Source organism: Xenopus laevis, chromosome 7S (genome assembly GCF_017654675.1).
Source record: "Xenopus laevis strain J_2021 chromosome 7S, Xenopus_laevis_v10.1, whole genome shotgun sequence".
In the NCBI taxonomy this organism is placed as follows: Eukaryota; Metazoa; Chordata; class Amphibia; order Anura; family Pipidae; genus Xenopus; species Xenopus laevis.
Genome location: NC_054384.1, coordinates 70608377 through 70633889, shown reverse-complemented (window position 1 = coordinate 70633889; position 25513 = coordinate 70608377). Strand labels below are relative to the sequence as shown.

The window sequence follows — 25513 nt, the reverse complement described above, 5'->3', positions numbered from 1 at the left end:
CTATTGAAAAGGGAGGCCTTTTGGATATTCGAATTAGATTGTGTGGCTCCACGGGGGTTAAATGGTCAATTGGTGTTAAACTGTTTTCTGTAACAACATCTTACTTTCACGCAAGTGGTCAAGCAGTTAGAAAACGACACAAAAAATGACAAAATACAGAATATTGATTCAAGGCCAGTTTATTGTAACATTGTTTTTAAAAAAATAGAGCCACAACATTTCTCTTTTCTATGTCGTTAAAATTGATAATATGTATGTTATTTGTATACACTTTTTCAGATAACAGCACTAACTTGACACATCTTGGACAATTTACACAGAGCACTGATGCCACCTAGTGGTGAAAATCGATAAATGTGGAATACACAGGTTTAAAGGACTATGGTGATGGGATGAAATTTTCTGGGGTTAATGACGTCATTTTTGGCGCCAGATTCAAATGGGGGAGTGGTATAAAAACACCATTTTGATGTACATGCATTATCCTTGAAAAAGGCCCTAATGTGGGCCGAAACGTCGGATCTATGTACCGAATAAAACACTTATTTTGATGAAAAATATTGGTGTGCGGATCCTTATATACAAATCTCTATATGAAGTCTTTTTGGACCCTGCACCCACAAAGATTATACCAAGTCCGGTCTTCAGAGTGCGGTCGTTTGACACAGACTATATATATATATATATATATATATATATATATATATATATATATATATAAACGTTCCTTCTAAGTCATTAAACAGAACAACTAAATGAAGAAAAATAAGTTTACATGTCAACAAATCTGGGTTATGGCTTTCATAGCATGTAATTGTAATGCACTGTACTTGGCAGAGGATGATGGAAACTTTAATTGGATCACAGGGGAATGCCCTATCAACTCAAAAGTACAGCTTATTTATCTTTGAAACAACATTATCACAAATCCACTTCCTACCCTAAGTAATAATAGCAAACCATTCTTTGTAAAGGTCATACACTCTAAGTCAGTGATCCCCAACCAGTGGCTCGTGAGTAGGGTCAGACCCCTTTATCAAGCATATATTGATAAAGGGGTCTGACCCCGAAACGTTGCATTTTCTGTGAATAAACGCAAGGGCTTGTCCCTGCTTGCACCTGCCCTTTGAGTGCCAGTGATTTCTTACCTATTTGATGTTGGAGGGTGCCGATCCCTTCGTCACCGTGCACCGGGCAATCAACACAAAGGCCAGGGAGTGCGAGAAGAGCTTTTCATCGTGAGTAGGGTTGCCACTTGGCCGGTAAAAATGATGGTTGATCCCAATGTTATTAATAGGGAAAAAGATAAATATATAGGAAGGCCGGTATTTTTATTCTAGAAAAGATGGCAACCCTACTTGTGAGTAATGTGTTGCTCACTGACCCCTAGGATGTTGCTCTCAGTGGCCTCAAAGCAGGTGTTTATTTTTAAATTCTTGGACTGGAGGCAGGTTTTAATTGCATAAAAGTAAGGTGTTCTGCCTAACAGAGCCTCCTGTAGGCTGCCAGTCCATATAGGGGCTTCCAAATATCCAATCATAGCTCAAATGTGGCACTCCTAAGAAGCTCTATGTACACTGAGTTGTGTTTTGGTGAATTGCAACAGTCTCAGTTCAGTTCAAGCCCCTCCCTTTGAAGGACAGACTTGACTGTCTATAGTTTTAAAATGAAGAAGGCAAACGTGGATTCTGGATCTGAATTCTTTACCCTTATATTCACATTTGATTATTAAAAATGTACAAATCTGTTAAAAAAAAAAAAAAAAAATCGCCATTGGATTGCCCAGTGCTCTCAACCACTTTGCCCTGATTACAAAGCGAAGCTTCACTGGTGGTAGAATTTACTCTTTAGTAGACTTTCATTCATCCTTTAAATACAAGAAACTATGCGATTTTTTTAACTAGCCGCCTACAGGCAGAGAAAATGTGTCGCACCCAGACAGTTCATTTACTGTAGTTTGCATAATGTGACTTTGACAGACGTGATTGAGCCCATTCAGTCTGTCTAGCCCTTGACTAGACCCCTACTAGTACTGTTTACATTGAGGTCTGTGTGTATTCACATGACTGTGTCTGTGAGCAGAGAGTGTGTTTTGGCACAGGAGGAGGGGAGGGATTTGCTCACTATGCTGTCTGCAATCCCATTCCCGGGCCCCACCTCTGTCCTAACTAGGCCCTCTGTGCGTTTTAAGTCATAGCTAGTGCGTATCGCTAGGCTTGTGCTTATTATTACAAGCATTTTCAGGGGCCTCTTCTTGCCGCAGCCCTGCGCGCTGTTTTTCCAATATCATGCTCATAGACTGACATGGGAGGTGTTTCTTTCTCCATAGTCTCGGCATCTCAGTCTCTCCACCCCCAGCCCCGCTCAGTGCTGCTGCGCTCCAGCCCGCGGTGATAATAAGATACCAGGACACAAAATGGCGCACAGCTGTCGGTGGCGGTTCCCTGCTCGGCCCGGGACTGGCCGGAGGCTGGGGGCCCGGTACCGATTATCGGCTGTACTCATAGACGATGCGAGCGAATACAGAACCAATCTTGGCGCCTCTGGAAACGTCGGCGCAAGCTCTGCGGGCACGTTGGCCCCCGGGGGCCCAGGGAATTGTTTGGGGGTTGCACCCGGGTTTGATGCAGCGCTGCAAGTGTCGGCGGCGATTGGAAACAACTTGAGACGATTTAGGGACGTGTCCGGAGGAAGCAGCGGAGAGGTGAGGGGAAGGGCTGGGCGGGGGGATGTTGGTGGTGTATACACGGGGAGAGACGTGTGTTAGACAAGGGGCCTGCGTGTGTTTAAAGATGGATAGGTGCGCACTTAGCAGAAATGAGGGGCAGAGGTGTGGCGGAAGAATACATGGGTACATTACATATGATGGGCATGTTTGTGTAAGTCAAAGGGGGTGTGTGCGCGCCACTTGCGGCCCACTCATCTTTGCTGCGACTGGCGGCTCGTGTTATTTGTAGCTAAAAGTCTTCGGGTGGGGTTGTAGCTCTGCCGTCCTTGAAGTTAGGCATCCTTGTCTTGTGATTGGTACAGGGGTTAGGGAGAAGGATGCGGATGAACCGGTGCAACTAGGGACAAGTGGGAGCAAGAAGGGGGAGGGAGCAGGGGCACAAGTATTGGGGGAGGGGCTGAGGGGTACGAGAGTGACAGATAAGCTAGTAAAGGGTACAGGTGATGATGTGTAGCAGTTAGGGGCACTGACATGGAGCAGTGACATGGAGCACATACCCAGACTAGCACAAAAGGGATGAAGGGGGTTGTTGTACTTGTGTTTAACAATATCAGGGAGAGCATAAGGGAATATACATAGGTGTTGCGTACCATGTGAGTGTATGGTTGTGGGCATGTGCAAAGCCAGTGGAGCAAGACCTGGTGGTGGCTCTAAGCTTGTGTTATAGGGCCCAGAGTGCAGTGGGTGGGCAATGTCTGTGCTACACATACAGCAAAGGGGTGTGTGGTCGAGTGGAGCGCGACGGCATGGGGCTTGTAGGAGAGAATGAAATGTAAGTCCAGGTGATACAGAATGTATACAGCTGAGTGAGAGGGGGTGTGTGCTGTTATACCGGGGTGAGAGCGTTTGTCAGATGCAGCAGACAAGGTGTAGAGGGGGTTTGTGTCAGAAGAGCGGGGCTCAAGAGCTCAGTGTGTGTGTATAGCGCGGGTATTGCCTACACGAAATGATAGAGAGGCGGGTCACTACCGTGTCTCTCTCTATCCCGTGTACATTTAGGGGAAATGCCTTGTGTGTGGGGGGTCAGAAACCGGAGAAGTTCATCTGAAGGTTGCAAGCGTGCCATTATCGCACTAACAAGTGTTTCTATTGATGTGTGGAGAGATCCCGTGAGGGTCATTGGTAACATTACCGCTTGTATCCCGTTATGAAAATAGGGGGAGGGGAGGGCTTTCCTGATTGGATCCCTCTTTAACGCCTCAGCCATATATCACTGCGCAGGCATTTCTCCATCGGCTACAGCTCCTTGTAAACAATGTTGATGCGTTACACGTTGTATGTATAAAATACACAGGCCAATAGAAAGATACCCGCACTACTTGGAAGAGGAGACGAGACCATTTGATGTGTCTCCATTTGCAAATCTCTGCTGTGACTGCAGTGGCGCAATGTTTATGTACTATACAGGAGGGGGTGTGTCTCACATGTGTAACGTGATGCTCTGTGGAAATACTTCTTGCTCTGTGCCTCTGTACAGTTCTATATGATATAGTTGTTGCCTGTGCAGAATAGAGTACTAGTAAATTCTGAATATAAAGTGTCAAAATGCCTCCGTTTTTTGTTACTGTATCCAATTTGTACACAATGTATCCTCTGTGCATAATTTTACATTTAATTGTGTGTGTGTATTATACACACAGCTCCTTAAGGTGGCCACACACAGAGAGATCCACTCGTTTGGCAGTGTCGCCAAACTAGCATATCTCTTCCCGATATGACCACCTTGAGGTGGGCAATATCGGGCTGATCCGATGATCCTAACGGGCGGTCGGATCGCGGGACCGCATCAACGAACAGATGCGGCCACAATCCGACGGGATTTTTAGTCCCATCCGATCGACATCTGGCCAACTTTCAGCCAGATATTGATCGGGGAAGCCCGTCAGGGGGCCCCATACACGGGCAGCTTTTATCGGCCCGTGTATGGCCACCTTTACTTTTTGCTTGCTTACACAATCTTAACATGTATAGGGGCAGACGGTTTATTTTCATTAAACAACAAACAGCTGTCCAAAAGGGAGAAGTTGTATCACTTGCATTGGAAGTAGTGTTGCTGAACAGCATGTAAAATCATGTAGGAAAACTGGGTTTCATAAGATACTTTGTTCTGAATGCAGAAGAGCAACAATATTGTCATAATATAATGTTTTATGGTATCTTTTTGGCCTACCTTTCTTTCTGACCATTTTACTTGTTTTACCACCTGATACAGGCAATCATTCCCCATGCAACATTAAAAATCAGTCCAAACTTTAGTATAATTGCCATATTTCAGGATAGGCTATTTATAGAGGTGGTATGGCCAAGTGGTTGTCTACTTTTTTTCCAGTTGCAGAGGTCTTAAGCTGGCCATAGACGCAAAGATCCGATCGTACGAATCATCTTACGATCGGACTTTCCCATCTCCGACCTGCCACTAACCATTCAGATCAAATAAAGTAGAACAGATCAGCCGATGTTCTGCCCCTGACCGCAATCGTACGAAAGTTACGTCCAACCAAAGCTAGGGACAGTCTCCCTCTGAAAATCGTACGATCGGCAATACATGCAGAGATATTATTGGCAGCCGACAGAAATCTTTTAACCTGTCCGATCGACCAAACGACCGATCTCCATGTCGGGACTCTCCACACCTGGTCTGAAAATCGTACGAATCCACGATTCGTACGATCAGATCTTTGCTTCTATGGCCAGCTTTATTTAGTGCACCAACTGCCCTCAGACCTGAACGGGCATATTTTTGCTAGATTGCAATTGGAATACAAACACAACTTAAGTTGTTTCCTGTGATTTTGCCAGACCCATAGAGAACTTCATAGAACAGTGCTGCCCAAGGGCCGCCAGTTGGACAACCCTGTCATAGAAGATTGAATCCAAATGCAACAGCACAAATGTACCTGAGCATTTGCAGAAGCCCATCAAAGATAGGCAAACAACTACCTCTTTCTTTAGTGCTTTGTATGACCTTTTTTGCCCCTTAGTACTCTCTGATCAACCCTTACCCATTATTTTGTCACTGCTAATATATTAACTACTATAATAGGTACATAGTCCTTCATAAGATAATGTTCATCATCTCCCTCCTGTCAAAACCTCAGACCTCTCATTCTCCTCTATGTATCCTTATGGAATGTTATTTACACTTGTCTCCATATTTACCATGGTAATTACATTCACTTTGCCTACAGATTCCTTATTTCTTTATTGTTATACCTCTGTATAATGTTTATAAAGAAAAGGCATTGTGCTGCTGTTCTAAAATAGTAGATATGGACCTCCAAATATTTCTGATGTAGTAGACTTTTGTTAGTTGATATGACACTAAATGAAATGCAGGCATATTTGCAGTTTTATTTTTCAGAAGTATGTAGCTGAGGCAATACCTTGCTTTCTTTTATAGTTTCCAAAACGGCAATATTTTTTTTTTCTACGCTCAACTTCGTGCAGTATCTTAAATAGATGTATATGATGTGAAAATAAGACAAATTCACAATTAATGTGCTTAACCCTTAAAAAACATTGCAAATGTATATAAAAGTTCTACCAATAATAAAATATTCAAGGGCTTTCAGTTTCTTTCATTAGTTAACTATTATGTAGGATAAATACTTCCTCTGTATGAGATAAGTGTAGTTTTTAGTGGCTCAGTTATTTAGAATACACCGTTTTTATCTCCTGTTTCTGCGATACGCAGTTACATGTTCTGAGGCTATGCTGTGTTTCTATTGCTTTGTCACTATAGGAATACGTGAGAGAGGAGGAGGAGGTGTGGCTGAGTTACTGCAGCTTCCATCCAGGAAAAAAAAGAGTTGTGTGTGTGTATAGCTAATGTTTGAACAGAATATCTGAAGACCTGTGTATCAATACATTTATTTAGCTATACTGTATATGTTAAGGCAGGGTATTGTTTATTCTGTATACTAAAGTTAAAAATTACTTAGTAGGGACCATTAACAGTTCTCTCCTAGCTCCAGAGTTGTGGGATATATATTAACATTTCATACTATTATTTCTATACTTAAAGGAACAGTTCAGTGTAAAAAAAAAAAAATAGTTATTTAGGCAAAAATGTAATGTAAAAAGCTGGAGTGACGGGATGTCTAACATAATAGCCAGCCTCCAACTTCCTACTTTTCAGATCTTTAACTCTGAGTTAGTCAGCGACTTAAAGGGGTACCACATCGGACATAACTGTTCAGTGAGTTTACAATTGATCCTCAGCATTCAGCTCAGATTCAAAAGCAACAGTTATGGCTCATGTGCCCCCCCTCAAGTCACTGATTGGTTACTACCTGGTAACCAGTCAGTGGAAACCAAGACAGCTGAAAAGCAGGAAGTAGTCACTCCAGTCTTTATACATTAGATTTTTGCCTAACTATATTAGAAATATTTTTTCGTTTTGCACAACCTATTTGTCCAATTTTTATTTTCACACTGAACAATTCCTGATTTTGAAATCTCTTGACGTGTATGTATGAGTTAGAAAAGTTCAAAGGGTTCCCAATAGAGAAGTAAGCGCCATCTCAAAATCAAAAATGATTTATAAAAACTTTCTTGAATAAATTCCTGGGCTATCTTCTCTCAAATTGTCATCTAATATAAGGATGGTGTAGCAGGTAACCAGTCTGTCAAGTAGTATAGTGGTTTAGTGGGTAGCACTTTTCCCTTGCAGCTCTAGTGTCCAGGGTTCAATTCTTGCGTTGGCATTATCTGCGAGTATTTGTATGTTCTTTTAGTGTTTGTTTTAATTTTTGCCTGAGTTATTTAAAATAATAAAATTGACCTTAGGCTATGGGCACACACACATGGGCGTCCACATATAGGGGCAAGGGGGGCACTGCCCGCCCCCCTGGACTTGTACTTCTTGCCTATCTTGCCCTTGTGCATCTGTAATGGCACAGCCCGGGACCCTGAGGGAGAAGGCACTTACCCCGCCACACGATCATCAGTGTCAGACTGGGACACCAGCGGTCCACCCAAAAACCTTAGACCAGGGGTCCACTCTCAGTACTATTATTCTTCCTCTCCTCACTCAACCACTATTCTCCTCGTCTCTTTTCTTTACATAATATAATACTATCATCTATTATTCCATCTATTTAGTCTTTTTGTTCTCATAGAAATAAAGAATGACCATGAAATATGTCAAATGTTTAGCAGCATGAGGACCCACTGACACCTGGGCCCACCGGGAGTTCTCCTGGTATCCTGGTGGGCCAGTCGACACTGACTCTAGGTAATTACACCTGGTGAAAACATTTTTATTATCATACCTCCTTTCTCTTTGTGTTGCCTGTGAAAATGTTATGTGCTGCTCAGACACCATTTGACTTCAAGTATTTATATAACGTAAATGATACACTTTGTCCCAACTCACTGCAATGTTGCTTCATTCAGTAACTGCTTAGACATCCCACTATGCTGCACAATAAAAACCGCTTAGTATCTCAAAAATTAGTATATTTCTTTTTTTTTTTTTTTTTTAAAGGTATTGTGTTGAGTTATAAACATGAAGTATAATGTGCAGCACTTTTGAGTAGTTAGGGGCCCCTGAAATGGTGCATTTTGGTGAAGAGAAATACCATAAAACTGTCATCTTGGGCATTCCTATGGGTTTACCAGAACTCGGCTGTAATATGTAAGTGTATCAGTTTCATTGTTAGGAACCAAGGAGAAACATAACCAATGTGACCATTTCCTGCTCTATAACAGCCTTATCCTAACTTCTCTCCCTCCCCCTCTATATGTTATCCCTGCCAAATCCCTAGCCCAATACCCACAATAAAGATACAATAAAGATACACACAATGACTTTGTGGTTAATCTGTGTAATTCACAGCTTTATTAATAATTAGATAAACTGCGCTTTTTGATCGCAAGGAAGGCAAAAAACCTCTGAAAAGCGAATTTCCTTCTCTAGAGGGAAAAATTCCTTCCTGACCCCTTAAAGGCGATCGGATTTGCTCCCACGATCAATGCGCCAAATAGAATCAAGGGGAGCGGAGGGGGGGGGGAATATGGTAAGGTAAGGGACTGAGGTGAAAGGATGAGAAAGAGAAGGGAATATGGCAGCATAAACAAGGGCACATTTAAGCCGCACGATGAATGCTGCATTCCTTTCCATTCCATTTGACCCCGGGCAGCAGAGGGATGGAATGAAAAGGAATGCAGGGTCTACCAAGCGGGTTAAAGGAGTTCCTGTGTATAACACCATATTTTTGATAAAGGGGAGGAACCACTGGTGGAACTATGGTGGCTGAAAGCACCGCTGGTGAAAGTGCAGTGGATGAAAGGGGGGCATCACTGGTGGAATTGTGATGCCCCATACTTACTGTTGTTTCCTGAGGATGTGGTGCCTAGACTGAGGTGCATTGGTATTTGGTACCGAGGAAACTGCTGGTGGTGTTGGTATCATGTGCCGTTTGTGAGTTTTTCCGGGGACCACCTGTAAAACCAAAGAAGATAACTCAGACTATGTATTTTTTTACCTTAGCAAGTGATATCCCTGTAAAATCCTTATCCAGAATTCTTGGGACCTGGGGTTTTCTGGATAACGGATCTTTTTGTAATTTGGATCTTCATACCTCAAGTCTACTAGAAAATCATGTAAACATTAAATAAACCCAATAGGGTGGTTTTGCTTCCAATAACTATATCTTAGTTTGAATCAAGTACATGAAACTGTTATTATTACAGAGAAAAAGGAAATCATTTTTAAAAAATTGGATTAGTTGAATAAAATGAAGTCTATGGGAGATGGACTTTCCGTAATTTGGAGCTTCTTGGATAATGGGTTTCTGAATAACAGATCCCACACCTGTAATATTTAGGAGCACAATAAGCACAAATCAGATGATTAAGCAAAATTAAATGATTGACCAAGTGTGGAAAAGAAAATGATGGATTATATACTGCACCTGAATATCTCTCATTGTTCTTAATCAGTATGGCCTTGTTGATCTTCTCTAGGTCTTTGTAGAGGTGTTTCAGGTGGGCCTTGATGTATCTGTAGTCCTGCCAAAACTCGTTCTTAAGGTGTAATTTCCACCATTTTGTTATCTTCACGCAGTCCTTGGCCATCCACAGATCGTAGAGTGCAAACCTGATGTCAAAGGTGATCTTGTCCCTGATGCACTCGAGATAAGGGCCTGCGAGTGGATCCTCAAAATCCCTGATCTCAAAGATGCCCAGATCAGGCGAGATCCACGGTGTGGGCTAGAAAAATGTAAGAAACAAGAAAACATTGAGGTCAGGGCACACACTATGCTAAACCCTGTCAAATTTCTATTTCATTGTATTTACACAGAAGATATGACATGTTTAGCATTGGGTTAGCCCCTCCTTTAACCCCTTGGATACCTTTCTCAGCAGTCAGAAAATAAAATGAGGAAATTAGCTGTGAGCACCTTTACCTTTTCAAAGCGCCACTGGTAGTATTGCCGGCTACTTGCACTCATGCCCATCTTTGATGTTCCTGTAATATAAAATAGAGATTTGGGAAGGTTAGAGTTAACGTAAAGATGTAAGACCCCCAAATAAACACAAAGTGGTAAAAACAGCAGGATATTTACACCTTATTTAATAAGAACCCTTTTCATTCAGAAACTATGGTTTTAATATGGTTCCAATTAGAAACAAATGCTTACTTAAGTATATAGAATGCCCCTCCCCACCAGCTCCCCATGTCCCCATTTTAAGACAATACCATCCGATTTTATTTGGTCCACAAATCAGCCCTTTTTATTTCTGTCAGGGCCCTACTTTCCTCTGGATCAGCAGTTACACAAAAGGTAGACCTTGATGGACGTGTGTCTTTTTTCAGCCTCATCTACTGTGTAATACATATTACAGATGGGAACAGGGCCGCCATTAGAAATCACGTGGCCCCATACAACAACATTTTCGGGGGCCCCGCCCACACTTGCACCCGAGCCCCACCCCAGATCCCACCCACTCCACATCACAGTTAAAAGGCGACACAGACATCCGCGTTAAAAAAAAAAAAAAAGTAACCCCCCACACACAAGTTATAAAAAGTTATTTATGGTCAGGGCCCCCTTATAAGTTAAAAAGAAAAAAAAACATTGGCGCAAGGGCCCCCCATAAAAGTTTTTTTAAAAAAGCATTGGTGCCAGGGCCCCCCCTTACAAGTAAAAAAAAAAAAATTGGGGCAAAATTTTTTTTTTAAAGAATATTAAAATAAAACATTGGTGGATTTAAAAAAAACAAAACAAATTGGTGTTCAGTATAATTGAACTCAGGACTTCAACTTCGCCTCCTTTTGTGACTTAAGGTCTTTTCGGCGCTTCTGGACTTCAGCTATTTTCATATCTTCGGGTCTTTTCGCCGCTTCGGGAGTTCGGCTTTGGCTGTTTTCGTGACTTTGGGTCCTTTGGCTGTTCGGCTTTTCGGCACTTCTGCATTTCGGCTGTTCGGGACTTGAAAAATGGCCACTCTGAAGGGTGGGGCCCGGCTCTTTCAGAAGTGCAGCACTGCTGGGCCCCCCCTTCATGCCCGGGACACTTGTCCCTCCTGCCCCCCCCTGATGGTGGCCCTGGATGGGAAAATGCAGGATCCTTACCTTCCTGCAAATAACCCACAATGGGTTGGGCAAGTTGTTCTTCTGCTCCTGATGAAAGTTGATAGTCTTTAAAAAGACTTTTGTGTTTCTTCTTTATCTTTTTCTGCTCCTGGGAATCGCTGAGAATTGCTGAGAATCACTAGGAATCGCTGAGAATCACTAGGAATCGCTCGTATTTCACTTTATGGGGAGAGAAAGAGAGAGAGAAGAGATTGTGAATTGAACACTCTCTGCCATATATATCTGTATATACTGGATTTCCCTTAATAGCTCAATACTGCACTACTGAATATGGTTGTGCCTTATAAATAACCAGTAACACCAATCAGCAGCAACTTTAATAGAATGAAGGCGAGACAGAATTGATTGGTGCAATTAAGACACCCCTGCAAACCAAGATTGGGACCTGGTGACACAATGCACAAACTAATCAATTCTCATTCATTGGAATCACCCTCATTCATTTCTATGCCAATTGCTTTCACCAGGGCTCAATTAAATTGAATTTAGAAATGAACGGGAGTGATCATTTGGGAGTGAGCATTTGGTTGGCCATACACTGAACTGGAAATCACATGGGGACAAAACATCCCAAAACCCGCTCTGTGCCATTATTGTAAAGCTGTATGTTACTGGCAGGGTGTAATAGGGGCAGAAGACACTGGTTCCCATTAGAGGCACAGGTGAGTAATGGGCCCACTGGGGCCAATGGCAGTTGGAAAATGGCAATTGACAGTTACAGCTAAAGAGCAGCAGAGTAAATGGTCTAACACTTCAAAAGCTGTAACAAGTAAACAAGAAATACCAAACATACTATATTCTATAACTACAAGTCAGCCACAGGGGGTGCTGGGAATTGTAGTTAAGGCACAGCTAGATAAGCACAGGTTTAGAGTCAGTGGAACAGCAAGTTCTCATGTTGTCTCACTCCCCTTAGCAATGGCACACAGGCAGATTTTGGGTACTTTGGCACCCACAAGTTTTAGTAGTTTGGGAAGGGGCAGGGCTGCCACCAGAAACCATTTTCAAGGCCCCATCATTAATTGTCCCCTTCCTTGTAGTTGTACCACTTTGTACCTCCTGATGGCTTATCACCAAAAATGACCCCCTGCCCCCTTTTCCAATGAAATAGGAAAAGATGGAACTGGAAAGACAAACTGACATCTCCAATGGACAATTTCATGACAAGCACCTTCCCAGACAATTACAATAGCAGGCTATGGTGGGGCAATTTTGGGAGCTTTGGCTCTAGACTAAAGTCTGGACTGGGATTTAAAAATGGCCCTGGCATTTGAGACACACAGAGGCTCTCACAGCCCCCCCCAGCAGCCCAATAAATAGTGACTGTCTATGGCATCTTACAGTAGCCCCTTTGGCATTTGCCAGGACCCACAAATTGCCAGTCCAGGCCTGGCTCTAGTCCCCGAACTACTATAAATCATGGAAGCCACACTGCCCAAACTATCCCCTTGTATCATTGACTTTAGCCCCCCCCCATAAAGTCTGTTCCACTTACCTCTGAATCCAGAAATGAAATACTGGTCACTTGTGTCTGAGCCGTTAAGTCACCTTCCCTGGCAGCCAATCAGTGCTGAGCTGGGAGTGATGTCATCCTCAAGTAAGGCATGATATACCAGTAATTGTCAGCCAATCACATCAGTCACACACATGTGCATTTATGAAAATACAACAAATAGACATCAAACATAAGCAGTCATAGAACCAGGGCCACCATCAGAACTCACTGGTAGCTGACTGGACTCTCCCATGCCCAATGAAGGAAGGTCCTCCTCTCTCCTCTCTTAGCCCACCAACTACAACTCTGCTACTGGTTCTGGCTTTGAATGCTGGGAATTGTAGTTTAGCAGTGGCTAGAGAGATACAGTTATGGGATCACTGAGGCAGACAGTAGTATTCTGTTAGGAATATGTTTTTTTTACTTTACTCTTTTGCAGCTGTTTGAATTGGAATAGTTTTCTTGCTTCAAATGTTCTACCTCCCTAGCAACCAGGCAGAGGCTAAAATAGACATAGGCTGCAAGCTTCAAGGGATACTATGCCTTTCTATTTCCATAGCCTATTGTCACTTGTCTATAGAGACTGAGATTAGAGCTGCACCCAACAAATATGCTTTAGTAGGGTGCAGCAGAGCCAGCAAGGGCCTAAACATTCCCCCTATGCCGTGAACCCTAACCCCTCACCACCACCCCCCCCCCAGCTCCGTCACAGGATTTCCAATGGAAATCCGTGGCAGAGGCTGGGGAATCTTTTTTTTAATTAATTTTTTAATTTAAAGAATAAATTTATAGATGGGTGCCTTATACGCCCCTGTCCTCTCCAAGAGATAACACGGCTCCTACATCAGAAGCAGTTTCTGGAAACCGCAGATATTTTGTATGTACAATACTGTAGCAGGTGCTGAGGAAGGCATCCACCTTCTAATTAAATCTGACATGGACAGTGTTTGCATGCAATGCTTCCTTTAAAATGGACTGAGAGAAAAACATTGTTGCATCATAATTTCTCTCTCACTCACACTCACACACACACACACACACACTCCCTGTCTCTAAAGTCAGTGAAATGTATTATGCAATAAATATTGGTGGGACCACAAAAAGTTGTATAAAATATGGAAATACTTAAAATGAGGCTATGTAAAATGGAGGCATCACTGTATTTATCTAGTTATAACTAGAATTCTAGAGGGAATAACTTTCTACAAACCTCTGGCTAGTAATTTTGTTAAGAAAGTAGAAAATACCAAGTGTTGTCCTGGCAAACAAGGAGTTTGTGTCACTAACAGAATGGCAATGCTATACATGTGCAACAGTTACTACTCAAAATATTTATAGAAAAGCTGTTGTTAGGTTTGTGTGGAAACCAAAATGTGGGTACAAGTAATTTGTGTAATATGTTTTCTTCCTTGCCCCCCCCCCCTGGAAAACTTTTCTGTGGACGCCCATGGGCACACAGGCAGTTGTCAGCCTGCATATTTTTGGAGGCTGAGAGAAGCAGATCTGCTCAGTGCCTCTGCTCCATTGATAAGAATTGGATCAGCCTCTGTGAGGTCACACATAGTGGAGATGATCTGATTCAAATCAATGGAGCACTGGCACTGAGCAGATCTGCCTGTGTGCCCATAGCCTAAGGTCAGGACCCAATTAACCCAGGCAAAAACTAAGAGAACATAAAAATAAGGATAAGAATCTTTGACTGTAACTGTTAGTTCCATGCCACTGGAGGCTGGAACTAATATAAATGAATAACAATCTGTTTAAAGTACTATAAAAATAACATAAAAAAGTAATTGGAATGAATATGCACAGGATAGATTTCAGATTATTAAACCTGTAAGTAGAACTTTACATTTACACAATTGTGTGTTTCCTGCTGTCAGAACAGGACAGAGTATAATGAGTAACATGCAAGATACAATATTAGTAGGTCCTTTTCTAATCTGTGGGTGAATTTTATGTACATGTTAAGGATGTCACCTAAATCTACTGATTTTTAAATGTTATAAGGATCATTATGCTATTAAAGTGTACCTGTTGCCAAAATATATTATCCCCAAACAAAGGTGTGGGCTAATAGTGCCCGCACTCCAGGTGGGGGTGACAGTATTTTTTTTTTTAAATGCTAGTGCTATGTCACCGTCAGGGGGGAGCTCCCGGTTTAAGCGGCCATGTTGAGGCGCATAATGAGCGAATGCCGCAACTTGCTTGTTATCCAATCGATGTCAGAAGTGCGTTGTGCACTCTGACAAACATGGCCACAATTAAAAAATAAAAACAAACTACTGGAGTGTGGGATTTATTATCCCTCGCCTTTGGTTGGGGATAATATATTTTGGTGACTGCTGCCCTTTAAAGGTGCTATTACCGTAGCCAGTTTATCTTTATTAAAATTCTAACATGCTTTCATTTATCCTTGACATTGATAACATTTTTTCTTCACTGCCCTGCACAGCAATATTAGCTCCCATGAGGAGGGTACTTAGTTTTCCCAGATAAGTACAGTACAGCCAGTGTCATCCTAAGCAGTGGACCTAACTGCCTACCCAGTTGGTTGTAGTGTCATCACTATCACTACGTGTGATGCCAAGCCCTCCCAGAATTGCCAGTTGACCCCTGACAATAGCAACAATAGGACCCAAGGGCCACACTGTTAAATCTGCCGCCCTAGGTACAGCCCCTCAGGTGCCTATATATAATTATGGCCCTGCCACTAGGGATGTGCTTATTATTCTTTCTTCAATTTCGCTGACCTAAATCTGTTATTTTATTCATCTAAATAATCTAAATTACATTGAAACCAAAATCAGTTGTAAGCACTAAGGGCAGTGGCCCACAAGGAGATTAGTCGCCTGTGATGAATTTTGTGTGCCATTGTCCTAATGGTCTCTACGACAAAATGCCATAAAATACCCTGGCAAAGACAATACTGAGAACTGTCTTTGCTAAATAACTCAAAACGAGTAATTATTCAAAAATGCTGTATGCATTAAATTGTCAGTATTGGCAGCATATGTTCAGGAGTTTTGTAGCAAATGTACCATTGCCATAAGGGCTATGACTGACGAGATTTGTCACCCCTCATAAAAATGTGGTCGACATCTCCTTGAACTTCACAATGCGTAGGTTTTACCACTGGCGATTTCAGTTATTGCTGGCAGAGAATAATTTTTTGGAGATTTGTTAAATGAGGCAGTCTCAGTTAAGCTGTGGTAAAGGGGCAAATTCACTAAGCAGCGAAAATGCGCTAGCGACAGCTTCGACACATTTCGCCAGGCGATGTTTCGCCAGCGCGCCGCTAATTCACTAAAATCCGAAGTTGCGCTCATGGAGGCGAACGGTTGCGAAGTTGCACTAGCGTTAATTTGTCAAGCAAAGCAAAGTTAAAAATTTGCATACGGTGCCAAGTTAAAGTACAATGGACGGATATGTAGCAGCAAATACATTACACTACACAAGCCTGAGAAAACTTCATAAAATAAAATAGAATTGTTATTTTGCCCTATACATGTGCCCACTGTATAGTTTATGTGCCATATGTTAGGAAATGTAGGGGGGGAAGTAGGGTACCCCCAAAAAAATTTACGATCTTTTTCAGCCTATCACCCTTAAAAAAGGAAAAGATGCCAGCGTTTTTTGGGACTTAGAAAAAATTTCAACTTTTTTTGAAGCAATCCCTATCTACTCTATTGCACTTTGCCTGGTCTGAGGTGGTGAAGGCAAGTCTGGCGCAAGTTAGTGAATTAGCGTAATTACGTCGTCCCTTCGCCATAGCGCAACTTCGCCCGGGGTAAGGTTCCGAAGTAGCGCTATAGTAGGTCCACTTACTTTACGCCAACGCCCGTTAGTAAATCAGCGAAGTAACGAAGGGACGTCACGCTGGCGAATTTGCGCTAGCGTTAGCCACTTTGCGCTTTAGTGAATTTGCCCCAAAGACTTTTAGCCACTTTGTAGGAGCATGTTGCGTTCAACCTTCGTTCCCTCTTTACATGCGTTGTCGTGAGGACGGCACCATAAGTAAGAATTGAATGCGTCTGGATCTGCTTTCCCCTGTGGTCGACCGGCTTTAACCGAATACAGAGGCGTGCAGCCCAGAAAACCTGTGTGTAAGGGCCCTTAAGAACATTCACCTGTTTTTTTTTTTTTTTACTTAGGGCTGAACTCCACTGAACGTTAATGTTCAATTGCTTTTCATAAATTGATGGCCCTAGAGAGTAGGGTTAAAAAATGGGATATATGAAAACACTTGTGATTTACAAGATGTCTCTCTTGACCAAGATAGATAGAAGTATGTGGCCAAAGAAAGCAGAATTAGAAAGATTAAAGAGAATACTAATATTAGGCTTAAAGGGAATGTCAACCCAAAAAAATGAATTTTGCCTAGTAAAAGAAAACATAATTCTAATCAACTTTCCAATGTATATTTATTACAGATTTTCTATGGTTTTTAAGTTATTTGTATATGTATGGCAATTGAAAACAGTGTTTGTCTGTCCTCTGCCCTGGTGGCTCAGACTGTTGATACAATGTAAGACAAGGCAGCTGATTAACAGATCTGTCTTTGCTGGGGAACTAAGATTTTTGCAACATTGTTTAAAAAGTAACAATCAGGAGTTAGGCAAGTGCTGCTTTCAATAGCCATTGTTTTTACAAATAACTTTAAAAGCACTGAAAATTTGTAATTAATGTATATTGGTGTTCTGTCTTTACTACGTGTTACCCTGGGGTAGTGTGTAGCTTGACATGCAAGTAAACGCCTTCCTTCATTAATCCACTGACACCAGATTAGAAAGATGGTGTAAAATTAGGGAAGACAGAAAATGACAGTGCTGAAGAATACATCACAATATAGAAAATACATAAACACTGTGTAGCATATTTTAAACTAAAGAGTGAGAGGCATCTGTATATAATATAAGGCATGAATACATACTGTATGGCAGTGCCATGAGGTAGCTGCATATATAACACTAAAACTTGTGTAGAAATACAAAACAAATAAATAATGATCTGCCTTTATAGATCAGGCTTAGGATATAAGTAATATCTACCAAGGATGGATGGGGTAGGATTACTGAGGATAGTGATGTGCTAGCTGTGAACAGTGTAAGGATGGCAGCTAGAGTGATCATTTCCGGGTATTACACAGGGTAACATTGTAAGGGTATGTTGGCCTTTTTTATAACAGTGTACAAACCATACAAGCAAATCATTACTTGATGTAGCAAGAACAATAAAACAATGCTGGAGGCATAACAATTGGAAAGTTGCTTAGAATTATGCTTTCTTTTATTAAGCAAATTTTTATTTTGGGGTTGATTTGCCCTTTTAAGAGTTGTGTATGTTAGTTGCTGTGCTCGCTTGTGGCTGAATACATTCAAACTGAACGCAAGCAAGTGCAGGAACAAGCGCTCATGAGGAAGAGACCTTAGGTATGTGTTAATTCCAAGGCTTCCTTTCATATGTGGGCTATTTTGTGGCACTTATAAGATGTGTATATTATTTCAAAAGCTGCTCAAAGTGTGTCCCACAGTTGATATGACAAATGAACTGAGCAGGAAATATTTACAGAAATAATAGTAATACTTGGTGCAGCATGCAAAAGTTGTTACACAATATCCCTCCTTTTATCAGGTCGATGCAAGATATATTGTCTGGGTGGGAAGGAGGGGCAAAACTTGAATATTTTTTGTGCTCACAGAGCTGCAAGCAATTTTGTCCTGTTATCTTGCATTAGTAAACAATATACTTTATAAGCAGACATTTCCTTCCTTTAAAGGCCAAGTGAACTCCAAAATAAAAATCTGCCTAATAATAGAAAACATTGTTCTAAGTAACTTTCCAATATACATTTATTAAAAAATCTTTTTAGTTTTAGTGTTTTTAAAGTTTATTTATAAAAACAATTGCTATTGAAAGCAGCTTTAGCTTAACTGGTTAACTGGTTGTTTTTGAACAATTTTGCAAAAGTCTGTGTCCCCAGCAAAGACAGGCCTGTTAATGAGCTGCCTTGTCTTACATTGTTTCAAAAGTTAGAATGATCTTGGCAGAGAATAGAAGGGACAGACAAACACTGCTTTCAATAGCAATACATATACAAATAACTTAAAAACATACACAATTTGTAATGAATGTATATTGCAAAGTTGCTTAGAATTATGTCTTCTTTTATTAAGTAAAGGGTTATTTTTTGGGTTGAAATTCCCTTTAATACGTTCAGCAGTATTCTATGGCTTAGATAAGTATCTAGGCAAAAAGGAGGGGGCAACAAGAGTAGAAGGGTCGCTGCCAAATCCGAAAATAAACTTAACAGCGAACTTGCTAGAAATTCTTATATAATACTTGGCTTTCCTGAAAGTTTATATAACGTTTGGAAGTGGTTATACTGAAAGGGCAGTCCAGTTGCTTTCTAAGATTTGTCTGCTCAGTCCAGTTGCTTTCTAAGATTTGTCTGCTAGTGATAGCACACAATTTTCAGCTTCTTTTCTGTTATGTGTAGTATTATTGAACATAAACAACATTAGCCTAAGAAGGCAACAAAGTTACACCTAGAATCCTTGAAATATCGCATTTTATTATATTTTTACCTACTTTTAATTAACCAGCTATTCAGACACAAAATACTTGGGTATGTCTTATGGTTTGATGGCTGATATACATTTTTTACATTTGCCGTTTGTGTTTTACAAAAATCTAACAGAAATACAAGAGGCAATAAATTGTTTTTGAAAATCATCCATGTAATGCAGGAAATGAAGATCTAGAACCTTTTTCAGGTGGGTTAAAATGATTAACATTATAAATTAAAGCTTTATTTGTGTCTCCAATTAGTCCCTTCTGGTCTGAGTCTATTACAAATGAACAGTGGGGTGGGTATACTTTTTAAAAAAAAAATGTATGCAATAAAGAACTTAAGGCAATAATGCACAGTTAACAATACATATTTCACAGTATACAGTTTGAATAGCATAGTTCTAGTTTCTCAGTTTCTCAGCTAACATACATGTGTATTAAGAGAAGCGGAGTGTCAATACCAGTAAGTCAGTTTCACTAAGTTCATCTGCTATGTACGGCAAACATCAATATAAAACAGGTCAGCAACTCAGGTTTGTGGTGGGTGTATCTTAATGGCTCTTGCCCAGATGCAAAGTAAGATGTGGATAGCCAATCACAGATCTCATACTGGGAAAGTATGCTGCCGTTCCCTGTCATCTCCACCTAGCTGCTAATTGACCGGCATGCTGCAGTGGTTAGAACTGAGCTGCTGACTCCTGCTAGTCTAGGAAAGTATCCAGCAGGAAGTGGATTTTCTGCCTGGCAAATAGAGACATTTTGGGGGAAATTTCCATGAAAGCAATAAGTGTATGCAGAATATTAGAATTTTAGAATCAAAGCATGTTCTTATTTATTATTCCTGCTTATTTTTGCTAGGGTTATAAATGTATTGATGACCCAAGTCATTCTATGAATGGCCATCTTATCTCTTCATAACAGTGGGGATACATGCTGTATCCTTATGAACAATCCGATGTGGCCCTCATCCCGACAGGATTATTAAACCTCCCAATTGCGTGTCTGATTTTCACCCAGATATCAGTCAGGCATCTCAGGGCCCCATTGCACAGGCAGATAAGCAGCCAACCCATTCTGAATGAGTCAAATCAGCAGATTAAATCTGCCAGTGTATTTCCAACTTTAGGCTATAAATGCCACACCTTGGGGCTCATTTATAAACACTGGGTACATTTGCACTTGGGCAGTAACCCATAGCAACCAATCAGTGTGTCAGCTGCAGTTTGAACACTGAAAGCAATCATCTGATTGGTTGTCATGGGTTACTGGCCAGGAGCAAATTTGCCCAGTGTTTATAAATGCCCCACTATGTCTTGAGCTTTGGTACAAGACCAAATTTACCACAGGAATTGAGCTGTAAACATCTGTAATCCAAACATGTTGCCAATATGCACCTTTTTTCTTTTCTGCTGATTCATTTTCTAGGCTGCTGTGAGTTATCGGAGTATTAATACAGACTCTCAATATAAAATATATTTAAATCAATACAAATGGGATTAGTTAAATAATATTAACTGCATGGAAGCATAGCATTTTGCATCATAATTGATGATTGCACTTACATACAGGCATGCTCACTTTGTGACCCCTGAGGTCACCTTTTTTTTTTTTTTTAACCAAAACTTTTTTAGTTAAACCAGGTGTATATAAGCATCACTGTTTACATGGTTCCACATATTCATCATTAAGGTAGAGTTGGTACACAATATGCTAAGAGGTTGTTGGAGGTCACCTTTTCAATAGTGTCTAGTACAGGTATAGGATCCATTATCCAGTAACCCGTTATCCAGAAAGCTCAGGTTTATGGAAAGTTAGTCTGCCATAGACTCCATTTTAGCCAAATAATCAAAATTTTTCAAAATTATATCCCTTTTCTCTGTAATAATATAACAGTAACTTGTACTTGATCCAAACTAAGATATAATTAATCCTTATTGGAAGCAAAACCAGTGGGTTTTTCTTGTAGACTTAAGGGGGCGAATTCCCTAACCGTCAAATATTCGCCAGCGACGGCTGCAGCCATCGCAACACTTGGCCAGGTGTAAATTCGCTAGGACAACGCTAATTCACTAAAATGCGAAGTTGCGTCCTGTGCGCTGAATGCTGGCAAATTTTCGTGAAACAAAGCGAAGATGCGCTAGCGTTGCCTAAATTCTTACTGCGGGAAATGATAAAGTTACATGGACGTATATGTTGTAGCAAATACATTACATTACAGAAGTCCAGTGAGCCGTAATAAAGAAAACACTACACATGAGCCCACTGTATAGTATATGTTCCATATGTTAGAAAATGTAGGGGGGAACTGGTTACCCAAAAAAAATTTACAGACCTTTGCAGGCTATCACTCTGAAAAAAAGAAGACGCCAGCGTTTTTTGGGACTTCGAAAATGTTTCCACTAAAAATTGAGGAAGTCCTATGCACTCCAATGCACTTCGCCTGGTCTTAGCTGGTGAAGGCAAATCTTGCAAAAGAGGTAACGTTCAGTAAAATCAGCATCTTAGTGAATTTGCGAAGTTACGTCCATTCGTCTGAGTGAAAACTCACCTGGCGTTGGTGCAAAGCAACACTAGCATTTATCTCCTTTGCATCCTTCGCGATAGGCCTCCTGCGCCTGTTAGTAAATCGGCGAAGTGCCTGAATGAAGTAACGCTGGTGAATTTTCGCCAGTGTTAGTCACTTCACACTTTAGCAAATCTGCCCCATGGTATGAAGATCCAAATTACGGAAAGATTCATTATCCAGAAAGCCCCAGGTCCTGAGCATTCTGGATAACAGGTCCCATACCTGTATTACTAATAATTCAAGAATTGCACAACGGGGTCAAAAGATGTTTTTACTGTGTACAACTTTGAAGTGATGTAGAATTACGGTTATAGGGCTGCTACACCTCTGGGTTTCTACTGTAAATTCAGCAAACACTTCTGTATTAATCATTAAGTCATAATTCCAATATAATCTTGGGCAGCATTAAGTATTCACCCCAAATGGAATAAGAGAACTTCACCTTTGATTTCCAATCAACAGAACAATGGGAAGGTAACCACATAGCAGATCCCTAACATAAGATAACAGCTGCCTGGTAGATCTAAGGGCTAGTCCACACGGGGAGATAGCGACGCGTTTGCGGTCGCGGCGACAAAGCGCCGCGACCGGCGCAGGCGACAGTTTTGTATGGGCGCCTATGTAAAAACGCCTGTGCTAACCACACGAGGCGATGCGCTTTTCAACAGTCGCCTGAAAATGCCTCGCCAGAATGTTCTGCCTGTGTAAGCCTGCATTCTTGATTGCATGACCTTTACAGTGCAAATGAGTGATTTAAAAGTGTGCATATAATCCTAGCCCCTTTCCTGAATCTCACTACAAGGGACTCGTATAACAGCACAGATCTCTGTACCTGGTTTAAAAAAAAATGTGAGATTGAAGGCTGTTTTGCTCTGCTCCACGTCTTTTTCTTTTGCCGACACCAAGCATGCACAGTTGAAACCAAGTCCAAATATACTTCAACTGACTTTGCTCCTCTTAGAGAGGAGGACCTGAAACTGCAAGAGATGACTGCCAGCACTGCTGGGCTATTCTGTGTTTCTTTTTACCAGGTATAGCATTTGGTGATTTCCTTGTGGCAAGGTTTGAGAGGGGATGGCTTTTGGAGGTGGTCTAGGCTGAAAAATAGGGGATGCTCCAAACCTAGAATTCGCTTTGGGATTCGGTTCAGGATAGGCAAAGTCAAAGTGCCTGTCTGAAGCAAATCTGAATCCGAAGTATTGTGCAAGTTTTCTTCACACAACAAAGAAGTAAAAAGATTTTTAATTTAAACAGTACATGAAATTTGTTCTCACATTTATTCATACTGTTGAAACGAAGTTCAAATATCAAATAGTGAAAAATGTTTGCCATGTAATATGCCATCTGGTGTACTGACCTTTTCACTACTGTACATGATTCCTCAGATAGAGTCTAAAGAGGATGGACACAAAGTCCCTCTTCTCTCCATATAATCTGTACCACCCACCCATAGAAAGCGCAGACAAGTCCCAGATTATATCATATCATATATGCAGTATAAGCTTTCATTTGGAGGAGGCCATAACTTGCTAGAATTTAGAATTATTTTCTGTGCCTTTACTTAATTGTACTTAAAATTAATTGTAATTATTATGCTGTCACTACATTTTGCATAGCTAATTCAGTTGTCTTTCCTTACAGGAGGAACAGTTCCTAGGCTTTGGTTCAGATGAGGAAGTTAAAGGTTGCAGCCCTGCAACATCACCCAAAGGTAACTGAAAAGGGCTGGGATTGATTTGCGATTATAGGTAAATCTGCTGCTGAAAATATTATAGGTGAATGTAAGTAACTTAAATGACAGTAGTTATAGATATTATGCTCTGCACATGGTTTGCAAATGAAAAGGAAAGGTGGTTTGACTTTATATAGCTTTTAAGAACATAGTTATTACCTGTATCTAGTTTAAAGGATGCACAAGTTTTTTTTTTCTAGTGATCTAATAACTAACTTAAAATACTATAATAAAATTGTAATTATTTTTATATATATAGATATATATATGTGGGCACAACGGTTACCTTGAAAAATCACACCTTTGTCAGAGCACCTCATAGATCCTTAGGTTGTTGTCTGTGTTAAAAATAAGCAGTAAGCATTTCAATCTGTATCCAATAACTTTGTCCTTACAAAGGAGAGTTCACAAGATCCCTGGTAGCTCAGGAATTAAGTAGTTGGACAGTATACCCACAAGATTGTGATTGGCTTCCATCTGTGTTTGCAAAATGAAATGCTGAAACGCTTGCTGATGCTAATATGACTGTAAGAAAAAGCTTTAATAAAACTAGCACAAAACTTTAATTTAAATTTATTTTAGAAATGTTTCATACAATAGCAAATGCTTATTTGAGACGTCCTATTTAAAGAATTGCAGTTAATTTTAATGAACTCAAAATTTCTGTAAATCCAGTTGGGGAAGCAAAACATATCATTGGTGACTTGATAGACTAGATAGAAGTAATATTGGTTATGTCTTATTTTCTGCTTTTATTACCTAAGGGGTTGTTCACCTCTAAATTAACTTTTAGTATGATGTAGAGAAAAATGTTGCTCACCAACCCCTTGGATGTTGCTCCCATTGACCTCAAAGCAGGTGCTTATTTTTGAATTCCAGACTTGGAGGTAAGTTTTGGTTGCATAAAAACCAGGTGTACTGCCAAACAGAGCCTCCTGTAGTCTGCCAGTCCACGTAGAGATTACTAAATAGCCAATCACATACCTTATTTGGCACCCCATGGACTTTTTTCATTCTTGTGTTACGCCTTAACTCTTTTTACGTTTAATGTGGCTCATGGGTAAAAACGATTGTGGACCCCTGATGTAGAGAGTGATATTCTGAGACAATTTGCATTTGGTTTTTATTATTTGTGTTATTTTGAGTTATTTAGCTTTTTATTCAGCAGCTCTCCAGTTTCCAATTTCAGCCATCTGGTTGCTAGGGTCAAATTACCCTAGTATCTATGAACTGATTTGTATAAGAGACTGGAATATAAACAGTAGAGAGTCTGAATAGAAAGACGAGTAATACAAAGTAGCAATAACCATACTGTTGTAGCCTTACAGAGCATTTGTTTTTTAGACTGGGTCAGTGACTCCCATTTGAAAGCTGGAAACGGTCAGAAGACTGCATATAATAATAAAAAACATAATGAAGACCAGTTGAAAAGTTGCTTAAAATCTGCCATTCTATAACATACTAAAAGTTAACTTTTATGGTGAACCACCCCATTAACCTCCCAATGGCCAAGTTTTTTCATGCCCGGCTGGTAATGGAGTGTTAAAGGGGTGGTTCACCTTCAAACAACTCTTAGTTTTCAGATAGATCACCAGAAATAATGACTTTTTCCAATGACTTTCTGTTCTATATGTGACCGTTTTTCTAATATTGAAGTGTCAAGTGTCTTTTTTTCACCTTCTTAAGCAGCTCTTGGGGGGGGGGGGGGGGGGGGTCGCCGATCCTGTAAACCGTTCTAAATGGATACATTTAGTTGATACATTTCTTATTTTTGTCCCTGCTGAGCAGAATCTCTGGGTTTCATTACAGGCAGCTGT

At 40.8% G+C, this 25513-nt stretch overlaps 1 protein-coding gene across 4 annotated transcripts in view; it reads left to right on the top strand.

Annotated features, from left to right (window-relative positions):
* The first annotated feature begins 2106 nt into the window (after positions 1–2106).
* Positions 2107–25513, top strand: part of kmt2a.S (lysine methyltransferase 2A S homeolog) — a 103018-nt gene continuing 79611 nt past the window's right edge. For 3 of the 4 annotated variants that reach the window (XM_041571363.1, XM_041571361.1, XM_018242004.2), the window contains exons 1-2: positions 2108–2704; positions 23606–23675. In XM_041571363.1, coding sequence (XP_041427297.1) covers positions 2417–2704; positions 23606–23675 — 358 coding nt within the window. In that variant the 5' untranslated portion in view covers positions 2108–2416. Of the gene's footprint in view, positions 2705–23605; positions 23676–25513 lie in introns of all 4 variants that reach the window. The other variant, XM_041571362.1, reaches the window with a different exon arrangement.